Consider the following 16,344-nt stretch of genomic DNA (forward strand, 5'->3'; position numbering starts at 1 on the left):
GCCTCTTCGCTGTGCATTAGGTTCTTGTCCCTGCCCTTTATCTAGCAGAAGCAAAATAAATATATTCTAACAGAAGTTGGGAATTTATTTGGATTAGGACACACCACCACCGACTTGCATTTCTAAATGTGTTACAAGTATGTGCAGAAGTACTATAGAACCATGGAGGGGAGGGGGAGGAGGAGGAGGGAGAGAAAGGAGAGAAGGAAGAGGAAGTTGAGTCAAAACTACATTGATGTAGGAAGATTGCTTTTTTTTATTCTGTCTCCTATCCCTTGTACCTAGCATCATCCAGCACTTGATATTTGAAAGAATACATGTGTTAGATCACATACTCACAGGCCACCATGTCATGGATCTTCCAGCCAAGAAATAGCCACCAATTGTTCCCCGGCTGGCTCGAAAAGAAGACTGAAATGAAGAAAAACTTATGAGGAAAGGGTGGGTGGGTGGAGCCGAAATGAAGTGTGCTCATCTACACTTTTTTAAAAAACAACAACAACAACAACAACCCAAAAATGGCAGGCACGACATCAGTCCTTCCTCTCAGGATGTCACGCAATGTGTGTGTGAATCCAGGGGGAGGATCTCATGAGCAGAATATAGCGAGATCCTCCCCCCTCCCTCCTGGATGGCCGAGAGGTGTAGAAAGGCCCCAAGTCAAGGGGTCTCTCATCAAAAACAAGGGTCACCTGGCACCCATTCTCACCGTGAAATGATGATTCACATCTGCGACTTACCCATATTCCCACAGCAAGGACAAAGATGAAATAAATGACAACAACGATGATGTCAGGAACTTCAAAGGCGAACCTCTTCTCTTCAGGCCTGTTGCTGGGTGGCTCGGTAGTGGCTGCTGTTTGGCTCATGACTGCCAAAAAGGTGGTGGTTGTTGCTTCTCTATCTCACAGTGGACTTTGGTATGTGCTGCTCTTCATTACTTCCCTTTAATAATAATTAACAGGTCTGAGAAAGTGACTGGGTTGATGAGGAAGCAGGCAAGTCCATCAGGACATCCAGGATTTGGGCCATTTCACACATTGCAGCTTTAGTGGGCACAAGATATGGATCCGCATCCTGCACCTGCTGCAACTGAAATGTTTGAATCAGATGCAGAGATCTTGCTTTGTTTCGTTTTTTATCAAGGGAATTGGCCACGGCTCTGTCCACGTGCATGCGTAATGTGTTGGCATTCTTAAAAAGAGATATGACCAACTCAAACATTTTGGTCTTAGCAGGTGCACAACAAGTAGCTAAAAAGCAAGCCTGCATAACTTGTGACCCAACCCAATAGCCATATGTGAAGTGCACATACCTAGGGTGACCATATGAAAAGGAGGACAGGGCTCCTGTATCTTTAACAGTTGCATAGAAAGGGGAATTTCAGCAGGTGTCATTTGTATATATGGGGAACCTGGTGAAATTCCCTCTTCATCACCACAGTTAAAGCTGCAGGTGCCCTGCCCTCTTTTAAATCTGGTCACTCTAGTATAGCTCCTGCACCTTTAACAGTTGTGATGAAGAGGGAATTTCACCAGGTTCTCCATATATACAAATGACACCTGCTGAAATTCCCCTTTCTATGCAACTGTTAAAGATACAGGAGCTCTGTCCTCCTTTTCATACCCACCCTAGCATACCCACCCACCCCAGATTGATAAATCAGGTTTTAGATAATGAAATTCAAGTCAGGTGTCCCCTAGACAAATTGATTCTCTGCCATGGATTCCTGGCATTTAGTACAGCCTCTTAAAAACACAAGGTTTCTCTGATGCTTTCCCTTAGCATTTCAATACAGACAGATACATCCTGTTGCAAAGTGCAGATGCTGGCATGGCCATATAACAGCTAGTAGGTCAGGACAGGAGGGGAATGTAGTTTAGCTTCGCATGTCAGAGGACTGAATTGTGTCATAATTACTTTATTGATGCTTTTAGGGAAACAGCTGCTGTGCATGACTGACCAAAGATCAGAAACAATGAGAGTGAAACTGAAAGGAACGCCCTTCCCCTATGTCCCGGGGGGAATCCACACGTCGTACTGAGGCCGCTTCGATGCGGCCCCAGTGCACCCCGAAAACGATCGTGTAGCTTGCCTGTAAAAGAGACGAGGAAGAGGCGTCCTTGCCACCGCCACCCACCTCCCTCCTCGCCAGCTGGCTCGGAGAGCTTGGCAGAAGAAGGCGGGGTGGAGAGCTTCTTCCCTCCACCCCGCCTTCTTCTGCCGAGCTCTCCTCGCTGACCGGCGAGGAGGGAGGTGGGTGGCAGCAGCGGCGGTGGCAAGGACGCCTCTTCCTCGTCTCTTTTACAGGCAAGCTACACGATCGTTTTCAGGGTGCACTGGGGCCGCATGGAAGCGGCCTCAGTATGACGTGTGGATTCCCCCCCGGTACGTGGCTGTGGGGAGGCAGTTGCGGGCAGGGGAAGGGCGGGACGCACCTGGCTGCCATTGGTTGCAGATTGGTGGCACCACTAGGCCGAGGGTAGGGCGGCGCAGCCTTTATTAATCAGCCACACCCAGCCCTCAGCCTCTTTGCAATTGCGGTTCCCTCTCTCCCTTTATGCAGTATGGGATCCTTCTGGTTGCCCTTTTGGGGTCCGAGTAGCAATTTTGGGCGCATAGCCCAATTGGCCTAGGCTATGGGTCTTTTTGCCTACTTCATACTGTAAGTCAGGAGAGAGTATCTTAGGAAATTTTCTTTTTGGTGTTACGTTAATTTGGTCACATTTTGTTAGGCAGGTAGGGGCGGGCATGCTTAGAGGACAGGGATGGTGATCACAGTGACAGGTGACAGGTGATGCCTGTGGCTTTCCACTGTAGGTTTTGCAGCTTGGGCGGTGTGGGGGGAGGTTAAGGCTAAGGCTGTCCTAGGAGGCCAACTCACCTCACTCCACCCAGTGTTTTGCAGCCCGGGGTGGGGGGGTTGACACGGGAAGGCTTACCCTCTCCAAAAGGGGTATGGCCTGGGGGGTGGTGATCGGCAGATGCCACTCATCCAACATAGATTGCTTCACCTGTTCACAATGTCTGGCTAATTGCTGCTGTAGATTAGGGCCCACCCAGTCTCCCTTTGCAGACCTTTAATACATGTGGCCTGAATTTTACACCATATATGCATGTCTTGTCTCGCTATTTCCCCCCTTCACCCCCACAAATCTTGCCACTTCTGCTAACTGCATCACCCAAGCCTTGTTTTCAGAGCCTTATCTCTAGTACCAATTCTCCCATTTCCATATGGGGAAAAAATCATGCCTCTCAATTGGAAACTTGAGCAGTGCAGCAAATGGTTTGCTTGCTTCTTACAGACCAAGGGTAATTTGGGTGTGGGGTGGGTGGTATCAAGAAAAATATATATAACCTTTCCAGCTGGCTAGGCTTCCTGCATACATCAAAGTACAGCTTAGCAAATCTGCACAGAAGCACCTTAGGAGCTTCAAGCAGGCAGCTTCTGTGCGCAAAGTTGGGTGTTGGTACTATCACAGTTGAGATGTCTGGTTATATGGACTCCATTCTCAGACCACATGCCAACAATACTCAATTGCATATGAGATAATACTTCCTGAGGAAACTATAATTTATTGAAAATGTCCCAGAAAACTCCATTAATCTGAACCTAGACCAGACAACACAACAGGTTCAATCTCTAGACTCTACTGTGCAACTGTGCAATGCACTATATAAAACAACTACACATTAAGCACTACCTTGTACAGGAAACCCATTCACTGCTACATACACTTACATGATTCCAGTTTCAGCCCACAACATAACACAAGATTCATTGTGAACAGCCAAGCCTATGGTACAACCATATCCTTTCAGACTTGTTGGACAGAGATTCATGACTTAGGGATTTGAATCAGGCATTTTCCAACCACAATTAATTGAAAAACCAGATCAACACGCCAGACTGGTACCCAAGGATAATCTACTGCAGGGCAGTCCCAGAAGAGAAAACAACGGAACAGCATTATCATCATCTACACTTCCCTTTCACAGACCCTGGGTGGGAGGCCTGTATTTACTTACAGACAGACAGACAGCCAACTAAAACATCTACTCACCACCAACAGCAGATCATTGAACAAAGATACAGACACAGGAACCAGACCCTGTGGCAAACCCAGATGCCAAATAAAATCTGTTTATTACGCTGGAGAGGTGGATGACATCGTCAAAAGGATGTGTGAGAAACCGTGAGTGGGCAGTAATGAGTGTGCGATAAAACACTCATCTGATATGTATTAATCAGTTCACTGATGCGAGAACCCAACAACTGTTTTGCGAATAGCCACAGTTAAGGTAATTATCGCTGTCTGTATTGTCTGCATTTCAGTTCCCTAATTCCACTGTTTATATTTTCACCGCCCAACCATGTACATATAGATACTTGTAACTCAGGATAACACTCCATCTGATGAAATGGACTCTTGTCCACAAAAGTTTATGGCATAATAAATTTGTTAGTCTTTAAGGTGTCACAAGATTCGTTGTTATTTTTACTGCAACAGACTAACATGGCTACCCCTTTGGAAAAACTTAGGAAAGAAATTTTCCTTACTGAACTCGGTGCTGTTTAATTTTCAATAAAAATTCATCAGAGGAGTTAGCTGTAATACTGTTCCTAATACAATTGTTTCAAATGGCAGTTGAGTAATAGTACCGTATGTATTCATGTGTAAAACAGCACCACCTTGTGGGTATAACATGGAGAAAATAAAGTTTGCTCTAATGCTAAGATTGTCCTTGCTCCAGACAGACATCTACATTGGATCGCCTACTTTTTGTATTGTTTTGTTTTGCTCCCATGCTCTCTGTATCCAGCGTATATGGGCCATCCCTTGAGCTGTGTTGGTCAAGACTGCTTGTAAATTATTTTTCATTTAATCTTTCACAATTGCTACTTTGCAGCACATATCTACATTACACAAACATTGGCAGCTGCACAAATGCAAATAAGGGCACTAGTGGAAGAGAAAATCTACCAGCTGAGCAAGGGGAAGCGTGAGAGAGCTGTTGGCTCTGAAAACTCTGGCATCCTGTTAATGAAATTTCAATTCAGCCTAGCACCTGTCAGGAAAAAAAGTAAGTAAGGGTCTGCTTTCTTGCAGTCTAAGTTCCCCCTGGCACTCTTAACTTGCAGCCACAGTCTTCCCACCTTATGGAAGTGTTCATATGCTGACAGACATAGCAACAGAGATGCTAGATGCAATAAATAAAGCTTGGTTGGCTTTATTCAAAGTACTTCATCCTCAAAAAGGGGAAAATAAAGCAAAGATCAGCTATTTTTACAGACATATATTTCCCATGATATCACTAAATCACACAACACATCCTTCAGATTGCTTATTAAAATGGCAGCTTTGAGCTTGCAAGAACAGAAACAATGATCAAATAACAAAGGAGCTTTTCTTTAAAAACAGGAAGCTTGAGCAATGGTTTCTGCAGACCAGTATTTTTACATATTAATTTGAAGATGCAGTGAAAGAGTCCTAATCCTATGGGGTGGGGTGGGGGAGAGAGAAAACAAGAATTCTTAGATATACTGGACATTAAATTGCAAGGAACGGTTTATGTTAAGAACATTTGATTACTTCTTATTATTCTATAATAATTGTATCAATGTTATCAACACAGGTCAGACTCACCCAACCCACCCAACCTCCTGTAAAAATGGAAGCATTTGTGTTCATAGTATGCTTAGCTAGAACATAGTCACATTTAAATTGTTTATCAAAAGAGTATGTACAATTTCTAAGGAATTATTACATGAAACAAGATGGGTTGCATCCAGAATTAAGTCAGACTGAAAGTAAAAATCAATGAAATCAATGGGAATTCAGCTAGTCATGACTAACACAAGTTCCATTGATTTCAATGGCTCTGTTCTAGGCCTGCCTAAATCTGAATCTAGCCTGGTGTGTATATGTGTATGAAAGCTCTTTAAATGGTGTCCCTATTTGCTTCATAAACTATATTCACCACTGTGGCAGAATGATTCTGTTACAAGATTGTCTTAGCTAACAACCATTCAATACGTTGCTTTTTCCAAGATAGAAATTAAGCTTTGTCTTAAAGCCCACAAGATAAAATATACACTTGTGCTAGTTATGATATTCTTTTTCCCAACATGCAGATAAATGTCCTTTTTATTTATTGTTTATTAATTCAAATCTTTATATATTGTTTTCTGATGTTCAAAGTTTACAACCAAGAACTCAAAACTAAAAAATACATTTACATCGCTTATCACAGAGCTGCTTCGCATATAATTTCTTGGAAGAAGTGTGTGAAGCAGCCCTATGAAAAGAATATTTAGGGTTCTACACTGTAGGTTCCTGGTTTCCTTCAGGCTCCCTTCTGTTGTGGGCCTATCTGCACTAGAGCTCTCCACATTTCCAGTTCAATGTTTAGCCCAGTACTCTGGAGACTTTCAGGCGTCTCTAAAGGGATTGGAAACCAAAGATAGTCATGATATGCTGCAGGGTTTCACAAACTAATGCTGCTCTTTCCTTCATTTCCTGCTTCCTTTGCCCTTCCTCAGCATGTGCATCACCAGAGATGTGGCAGATTGCAAGGGGAGCACACTTGCCCCTGGCCCACTTGTGTAGGAATTACCTTAGAGGTAATTTACTGCAGTTTCATGATGCATAACCTCTCAAAAGGAAAACTGGGCTAGATATACACCAAGCAAGATAAAACACTTTGAAAATGTTTTGAAAACTATATATGTGGAGTGTGCCATGGGTCCCAACAGTTGTCAAAACTGTTATAAACTGTTTTAAAGCTGTAGTGTAGATCCTGCCCTGAAATATCTCCCCCCCCCCTTCCTTGCAAGGTGCCAATAATAAACCTAGCGGGAGAAACACATCAAAGTCTTATATAGCTCTTATAACTAAGAAATATCAATATTGCCTTACATTGATGGTCTTACAAGTTTGTTACAATGTTCAGTGAGACAGGTATGTTGTTATGCATAAAAGGTGATGTATAAGATCTGGCTCTTCCTAACTAACCATTGATAAATTCAACCCTTGTGCAATATCTCTAGAGCAGAGATACCCTTTGTGAGTACTACACAGAGTGGTACAATACCTTGAGCGCCTCTCTTTTTCTCTTTGCTCTTTTCTTCCCGGTGTTATGTTTCTTTCTCCTCGCCTTACTTTTGGTTCATTTCAAAGTGGAAGCAGGCTGTCTTGGATGTTCCTCCCTATAGCACTCTACGATGTGTGGGCATGAAGCAAGCTACAGTTATCTTCTCTCTCTCTCTCTCTCTCCTGCATTTGATAACATGAAGCCTGGGCTGAATGACATTTGCTTTGGCTTGGATTATTTCCATATAAGATGTCAGTTTCATTCCAAACCGCCCATCCAGAAAAACTGCTTTTCGTGTAACTGTCAGTCAGCCATACTCCACCCAAGACGCTCAGCTTTGCTTGCCTGCAGGTTAACTCAGATTTGCTGGCTCAATGTCCATTAGAAAAACACCTAGATCAACTTCCTGAGAGTGACTTTGGCCCCGTGGCACCTTTAAAAGTGAATCCATGATAAGCATTGAGAATGATGTTGATTTCACAGTCAAAGCAGAAACGGGAGGCTCTAGAAAACAATACACGTTCTTAGTTGTTTATTGCACATTGAGTCCTCCATTTAGTTTGGCAAATAATCTCCGCATCTGATCTTAGCGTTGATCTGGGATGTGGTATAGCCTCATATTTTCTGCTGTCTTTCCCAGGCTTGCTGCTTAGGACCCTTTGCTTCTCTGGAGATGCCAGGAACTGAAGCTGGGATCTTTTCTGTGTAAAGTATGTGCTTTGCTTGTACCCATCTCTTTGTGGATTTACTATTTACACTAGTAGGTTGTCTCCAAACATTTATTGCTCAATCCACAGATCATTGCAACACTTGCAAACTTAAAAATTTACAATACAATATCAAAAAATATACATAAGGTTAAAACAACAGAACTATGAAATACGTAACAATTCTTATGATGGTAAGGTGGGTGAACGGCAAACATACAAAACCCTTTAATAAGAGACCGTGGAAAAATGGGCCCAAAGGGGAGGGCTTTATCCCAGGGCAAGGGAGGGATGATCCCTCCCTGATCCAGGGATACCTGTACGTCATCTGGACGCACAGGGACGATCCTGGGGTTCGCCCTGTGATAAAGCCCGGTCTAGCTAAGGCCCTAGAATCGAATCAGAGCCGCACTGAAATGGGAGCCACCCATTTATACTAGAGGGATGCTGTAGTTGCAAGATTATTGCATTGAGCAGGGGATCAGCGTAGATGACCTCCAATATCCTTTCTGTCTCTAGAATTCTATAAAACACAGAGATGGTCCCTGTGACCTCTTCTTGAAGGAGTCAGAAAGAGGGCAAACCACAACAAAATGACAGTCTGTAATTATGTTCACTATTCCCCAAAAGATACTGTGGTACCAGCCAACCTTGTTTCATCCATGGACCTTATGAAGTAATTATTGGCTCAGGAAATGTCCAGCAGCGGCTCATAACACTGGCAGCATTGGAAATGTGGCAACCTTTGTAAGATGTCTAGATAGCCAAACCTTTTGTACTTTACAATGTTGACTATTCTGATGAGGGCTCTTGGACTACCAGTAGTGAGGAGAGCTGCTGGCATCCATGGGTTGGCTGGTTGCACAGAACTGAGCAATTCTGAACTAGAATGTTTTGGCGGAATCCGGACCAAATCCGGAATGGACCCAGAGGAATGAAATACATGAATTTGTATTCCAAGCCCTCTTTCTGGAGATTTGGCAGCAACACCATTAATTGTCTGACACAAAACTAACAAATTACAATGCTCTCCAGCTGAATTTGTCCTGACTTGAACAAAAACTATTGAGAGTCAATAGAAAAAGCTGGCAAAATTGCTAGCCTTCAGGCTAAAGTGCATACACGTACTCATAATTATAATGCTGGAAAGACAATGCTGGGCCAGGTACTTGTCACACAAAAAGCAATTAAAGCAATTTAAACAATTTAATTCAACTTTTTATTCAGCAGAACATGTTCTGACTGAGAGGGCGACTTCAGCTTTTCTAGGCAAGGCTGAAATTACACCTTTGGACTACCAGCTCCAAGGTTTCTTCGTAGTATCCGTGTCTGCATTTGAAAACGAATCGGCTATTAGGGCCATGAAAATGGTAAGGCTAAATCATCGTATTCTTCCATGGACCAAAACATGAACCCCAGAGATTGTTCCTCCAGAGCCTCCCATCTCTGAGGAACTCAGCGCCATCACACCAAGCACCTCTTCCTCCCCAGTGCTTGCTCACCACTTCAGGAAGTGGATAGGTGGGAAGTGACAGAGAGGTGATAGAGTGCTTGGCTCCAGTCTCATAGGCTGTCCCTTTAAGGATCTACATTCTGCATGCAAGGGGGTGCAACCTAGAAGGGGAGACATAAGGCCATAGTTGAAGCTGATAGTCTAATCCTAAACATTTTAGTCTGATTTTGGGTGGGAAATATATATATTTTTAATTTTAAAACAATTAAAAGAATTTTCATGCCAGTCAATGGAACACAAGGCTCCTACATGAATCTGAATCTATTGGATTTGGCCTGGAAGAAGTCAAATTACTAGCTCTCTCTCTCTCTCTCTCTCTCTCTGTGTGTGTGTGTGTGTATTTTTGGCTGGAACCCAAAATCACCAATAACAACAACAACAACAACCAGATGGAGTGGAGTGGTGGTGGTTGTAATATTATCTACTGCATAATTTTAAAGCACTGTTCAGAACCCAGAGGATGAAACTCACATGGTAGTTTTTGTTATTGTTGTTTTTGCAGGGAAATGTGGTTTTCAGGGATTGCTTTGTTGACTACAGCAGCTGTATTGCAGAAGTGGTGATTATTCCCCCCCCCCTTGGGCTGTTTTTAATATCAGAATTGCTTGCCACACCCACAAGAATCCCTCTATTTTTTCTCCATGTACATAAAGCAACCATGCCCTTCCCATCAGCAGTGCTATGTGACCAATTTCACAGCCCCCCTTCACTGTGTTCCCTTTAAACACACACACACACACACAAACACACGACACCAGGGGGCTGTATATATGCTTTTAAAGCCCCCTGGTGGCTGCACAGTGGTGCTTCATTGTTTGTACAATGCAGCAGCCCTCACCTGGCTTTCCCACGAAGCTGCAAATAAAAAAAATTGTGAATTTGGGCAAATACAGCCCTTCAGCCATCTAACTTCACTCCAGCTTCACTGCGGAGGTGTTCCCTGGCTGAAGGCAACCTCCAACTGGAAGCCAGGATGAGGGCAGGGGGAGGCGGCAGGCAGCTCCAGTACCTGGATAACCAGTGGAAACCTCATGCTCCCTCCTGGTGTGGGGATTACCCAGTGCCATCCTGCAGAAGGGAAACTGCAGGGTTTGGGGGGGGACACAGCGCCAACATAGTGCTGTCAAGGCAGCCCCCAGGAGATCCAATGACAATACTGGACATCACTGCAGAGTTGTCAGATTTTATTTCAGCTTCTTCCCCCCTCCCCCCCTCCAGCACTATGGTAATAACAACATGGGCTGGCAGTTCTCCCCTCCTGCTGTATTACTTTCCAGGGTAACGTTCTCATAGAACAAACCCCCTCCCCAAACTGCAATACGGGCATAATAAAGATGGACCTTATCTGCATTGACAGGGTATTAAAAAAATGTTTACAAACTCAGGGTGGGGAATCACTTTTTGCCCCCATGAAATAAAAACTTAGAAAGATTATGAACTCTTTTCTTTGCTGCTACCTTTTATCACTGAATAAACATATTACTACCCAATCAGAGCTACACTAAAAACCTAGATTACTGAATTATTTTCTATAGGACAGTAATCACTTCACTTCTCCACCAGTAAAGGTGAACAAAAATGGCTCAAACATGAACCAGGAAGTACCTTCTCTAGACAATGGATGTGTAATTGTTGACTTCTTTTTGTCTATATCGCTCTGTTTTTATAAATGTCAGTCACAGCTATGACTTCATTCATTGGCTAAAAACATGGAAAGGTGGGAGTAGGCTATTTTCTCACAAAATAGATGGTCGGAATAGTGCCTGCACATTTAACCTGTTTTTTTTTTTTAATTCTATAATAAGGGCTGAAGTTTAAAAAAGAAATCAGAACTGGGGATCCAGAGCAGCAAATGGTCCAAATGGGAAGACCATTTTAGCAAAATTGGCTCGTATCGGAGCAAAATCTGGCCAGCCAGGCCATATGGCATCCCTATGCCTAAAGCATGAGGCTCAGTTGAGAGGGTATGATAATCAAACTACTACACAGCACCAGGTTAGAACTATAAATAGCTGTTAGTGTCCATCTACACTATTGAGGGAACATGATTGAGTATCAAGTTACTAGAGAAACTGGAGGGACCTGCTCTGGTGCACTTCCAACAAAAGGTGATTATTCCTCAGCAAGCCAGTCACATGCTTGTGCAATCCAATTTGGCAGGTGAATTGTTAGTAGATGACAAGAGTGTCCATAACTAATTCTTAGAGCCAAATGTCACTGCATTAAAGAGAAAGTAAGTAAGAGAAAACAAAGGAATGAGGGGAAAACCTGCATGATCAACTTTAGAGAATGAAACCACTCCTGGCAACAAATATGCTCAGATGTTTTTCATTTGAAAAATAAAAGACAATGACATACACAGAAAAATAAAAACAAATTCAGGTTCCTGCAGTGCTCCTTCATGGAGCAGCAGTAATCTCATCCTCTCTGGTGTGTGTGTTTGGGGAAGATGCCTCTGGATTATTTCCTTTGCATCATGCTTCCTAGAGCTTATACAAGAAGTAGGCCAGTTGAAGGTAGAGTTGCATTTCCTACAGTTTCATCTGCAAAGTATGTATTAGGAGTGTACACCAACTCCAAGATTTGGTTTGGATCGTGCTTCAACGATTTGGAAAACATCCCAATTCAACTGGGATCACTTCAGAGGCCACCCAACTCAGGCCTATCCAAATCAGAACCCCAGTTCAAGAAACCCAAAGCTTTGTGTCTCGCCATTAACCACCACTGGGAAAGCAACAAATGGTTGATTTTCCTTTTTGGTAGAATGGGATGACATTTGCAGACAAAGCATCGCCTTTTTGAGTCGATGAAACCTGCCAAAGTTCAGACAGGAACTTCCAATGACTCATATTTCCTGGCAGAACTCATTCTGAGGGAATTAAGCCTGCGAAAGTTCAGGCAGGTAGGTGCTGGAGTGGGAGGGGGTTGTGCAAGAGCTGCTTGACCATTTGGGGGTTTCGGAAAAAGATTCATAACCTTACCCCTGTTGTGATTTTATTTTTTTAAATTTATTATTTGGGGGAGAATATAAAAACAGTCTACATCTTAGAAGTGGCCCTATGAAAAGAAACATAAACTATCAAATGGATAGATGCAGGGATATTATTATTATTTTTTGTATTTTATATACCTTTAAAGTTCATTTGGGGGAGGAATTCACTTCCCCTCCCCTATGGTTTTGTTGGGCAGTTTTAATGCCAACGCTGTAGAGGTGACCCAAAGTAAATAACCTGCAACATTCAGAATGATGGATGCAGGGATTAGTGTGGGAGTGGGGAACTTGTGGCTCTCCAGATGTTTTGGCCTAAAACTCCCATCAGCCTTAGCTTGCATAGCCAATGGGGAGGGAACATGGGAGTTAAAGGCCAAAACATCTGGGGGTCCACAAGCGGTCTACTCTTGCTGTAGAGCTTGTACACACTGGGCCCATTCAGAAGATGCCTTTCTGGTTAAGCCAGATAGCCAGGCTATGTTCAGAAGACACTTTAAACCATGGCTTTAACCATGGTGAATAAGGCTTTTTTTTTTTGCTTTATTCACCATGGTTAAAGCCATGGTTTAAGGTGTCTTCTGAACAGGGTCACTGTATAGCGCAAGGAAAGTCTTTAAGGTTAGGCCATTTTTAAAAAAGAGTTTCCCAACCCCTCTTTTATGGGCAGTTTGCTCTGTTCTTTGTTGTGTGACTGTATTTTACATACACACTCACTCTCACACACATACACACGCATGGGAAGCTTGACTCAGGTTGTAGGGGACTCAGTGGAACTCCACATACCTGCTTTATTGATTGATTGATTGATTGATTGATTGCATGTCAGCTCTGGCGTGGGCTGGTCCATGAAGTCACGAAGAGTCGGAAGCGACTGAACGAATAAACAACAAATACCACCCAATAGCCGAAGCTCTCTTGGGGAGTTTGTGTCAGCAGCAGCCAACCACTGAATAGGCAGCAGTGGGTTCAGGCATCTCCCCCTTGGTATTGATTTTGGCAGCAGTTTGGCAACAAAAAAGAAGAAGCTTTAAAACAGGGCATGTGGGGAAGATTGTGCCCTTGGGAGTCCTAGGAGAGTACAATGCTCCATTGAAACAAGGACTGTGTTCCCTTGCATTTTGTTTTGAAGCAAAAATGGGACTTCTTCTCTCACCACCACCACCACCACCACCGTGCAGTGCTAAAATGCAGCAGCATGGTGATGATTTGGAGGTGGTGGGGGTTGTGTGTTGCCCACCCCTACAAAAACCCAAAGCTATAAGCATTAACAGCAAGCTCAAGACTCAAACTACACATAATTGCTTGTTTGTTTTACACCGTCAATTTAGGGAAATGCAGATGGAGGCTGTGAAGTTGATTGCAGCAATGGCACTGGGAGACAGGTGAAGAACCCTACCCTTTCCTTTCAAGTTTTTTAATTTTTAATTTTTGCAAACATAACCCTCCACCCACAAGATTTCCCCTGTTTCTTCCTCCTCTGTAGTTGGGAATGCAATTAGTTGCCCCTTCTCCTGCAGTTCTCCCAAAACAACAACCCCAACATGCTTGGATAGCAACACTGGACTACACTGTTGGGCCATACACTACTGTAATTCCCCTCCCCTCAGCAAAATGGGTATAACAACAGTCTTTGGTCCCTTCTAGGACTGGCTTCACCTACATTTTCTCAGACACAAACCTGCCCCCTGTAATATTTATTTCTTCATGGCTAACACTGCAAAGTGGAAGCTGGCTAGTTATTTTGCAAAACAAATGGACAGAATCAGGCCTGCTGTTTTTACCTTGTATCTTAATTTCTACAAGGTCTACAGAATTGCTTTTTAAAAAGTTAAAGCTGAGAAAGTTGAGAACCCAGGTGCCATGGTTCAATCTTGGAGGATGGATATGGGGAGACTTCCCCTCCCCCACAGATGGACGTGATGGTAAAGTCCTCTGAGCAATCAGGTTGAGTTTCTGGAGAAAGATTCAGGCAAATGATTTGCTACTGAATTTTACATAAAACAAAACTTGAGGGTAGTTTCGATCATTTCCCTTAAGCTAATATCCGTTGGGATGTCTGGAAAAAGTTACAATACCTTCAATAAGAGTTGGAGATCTATTTCAGGCAGAGCGTATTTAATCTTGTGCTCGCCTTGTTTCCAGGGTGGCTGAGCAGGGAGTATTAAATGCTTAGGTGCTCAAAAGCCAGGTAATTAAATCCAATTTTGACACTATCTTGAAGGAATGGTGTGCAGATGAATTCTATATGAATTGCAAACCAATTATAAATGCTGTAATTAGAGAATGAGTCTGAATCCACTGTTGATGGGGATGCTTTCCTACATTGAAATGATTTTACTTTGTAATTTGGCCAAGATCACATATGAAAAAGTGAACGAAACAGAATCTATTTCCTTCATTTTTGGTAACTGTTGGGGGGTGGGGTGAAGGAGGAATAAGTAACTTTTCTTCTTAGCCAACCAAAAATAAGACAGAATGGGGATATTCATACAACCCAATAACTCACCCTCAGTGGTTTAGCGTGGTTTGTTGTTCAACTGTGGGCATGGTTTGTTGAACTGTGGGTGACCATGTTGACGGAACTCAGGACATTTTCCACATGGTGGCTTGTCAAACACACAGTGTGGCTTTTCTCTCTCGAACAAGCTACTTTGAGAACCCATGGTTTGTTGTTGGTTTGTTCAGGGCAGTTAACAAACCAGACTGCATGGGTAACAAGCCATCCTGTGGTGAAATGTCCTGGGTTCAGATAACACGCTAATTCATGGTTCAACAAACAACTCACGGTTCAACAACAAACCACACTCAGCTACTGAGTGTGGGTTAGCGTGTTGTGCGAACCCAGTCCATATGTGTAGGTCGTAATAAAATCCATGGCAATACTACAAATATGAATCCTTGAAGTAAGTAATTTCAGAAAATGGTGACTCTTCCCAGCTAACAGCAGTTATTCTGGAAATCAACCCCAATGAGTTGCTGTTTAAAGCTTGTGGGTTTAAGAAAACAAACACTTGATGAGGACACCTTGTTAGAATATAAGTTCAGGCTACACTCTCTGTCATGGGACTTGTGCTACCATGAAGCAGAGTGAGGCAGATGCCCCAGGCAGTTGCTGCTGTGGGGGGGAGTGGGGCAGCAGTGAGCCCTGTGGCTGTTGAAGCCCTCTGTTGAAGAACAGAGCTGTGTACCACAGGGTCTGTGTCCCCTAAGCTAACTGCTGTTCTTAGAAATGGTAGAGCCCATTGTTCCATCCCCAGTGTTGGAGTACGATTCAATGGCCAATCCAGTTGGCTTCTGTAAACAGGGCAAAATCCTCTTAACTCTAGTTGCAGAAGAAATACATCCAAGAAAGTTGCTGGTCCGGAAGTTGGAAGATACACATGGTGCACCCTGTGTACATGAACTTCAAAGATTAGAAGCACTGAAATGGTTTCCCTCAAATTGCATTTCCTGCCCTACTCTCTATCCCTAAAGAAGAAGGCCATCATTTTCTTGTGCTTGCAGTTTGATAACCTTATTTAAACTCAAAGACAACATGGAGTTGAAGATTTAAAACTCTAAGAAGATTTTTAGATGGAGTGGAATTGTCTGAACTTGACACTGGGTAGGGCAAAAGATTAGACATTTCTCCTCCATTTTTTGTTGGCTTTTAGAAAACGCCCCCCCCCCCCACACACACACCATTTAATTTTTTGTTTTTCTCATGAAATTTTATTTTATTTTAAAATCAGGTTAACAAAATAAAGGGAACAAAAAGAAAAACTTACATAATAATTAATCACAATCGCTAAAGAAACAAAGGAGTTCATTAATTATAAATCTTAGGCTATAACTGATATTTCTATGGAACATTTACAATTCAATAGCCTAAGTAGGAACTCAATTCCTAATGAAAGTAAAAACACAAGTTCTACAAAATATAAAAGGAGTGTGTGCAGGTGTTTGCCATGTTGTGTGTTTGTGCATATTAATCAGGGAGAAAAATGGACTACTGTACTTTTAAAATTATAGTCTGCTTTTGAATGATTTAATGGCAC

General features: G+C 42.9%; 1 protein-coding gene across 2 annotated transcripts in view; it reads right to left on the minus strand.

The window, feature by feature from the left end:
- The window catches only part of SLC5A9 (solute carrier family 5 member 9), a 54,957-nt gene extending 40,533 nt beyond the window's left edge, over positions 1–14,424 (minus strand). Inside the window, exons 1-3 of one of the 2 annotated variants that reach the window (XM_063118415.1) lie at positions 14,383–14,424; positions 741–945; positions 340–411 (exon numbers count right to left, since the gene is read on the minus strand). In XM_063118415.1, the coding sequence (XP_062974485.1) occupies positions 340–411; positions 741–869 (201 nt within the window). In that variant the 5' untranslated portion in view covers positions 870–945; positions 14,383–14,424. Of the gene's footprint in view, positions 1–339; positions 412–740; positions 946–7,095; positions 7,205–14,382 lie in introns of those variants that run through there. The other variant, XM_063118407.1, reaches the window with a different exon arrangement.
- Between the last annotated feature and the right edge of the window lie 1,920 nt (positions 14,425–16,344).

This window comes from Elgaria multicarinata, chromosome 1 (assembly GCF_023053635.1).
Source record: "Elgaria multicarinata webbii isolate HBS135686 ecotype San Diego chromosome 1, rElgMul1.1.pri, whole genome shotgun sequence".
NCBI lineage: Eukaryota > Metazoa > Chordata > Lepidosauria > Squamata > Anguidae > Elgaria > Elgaria multicarinata.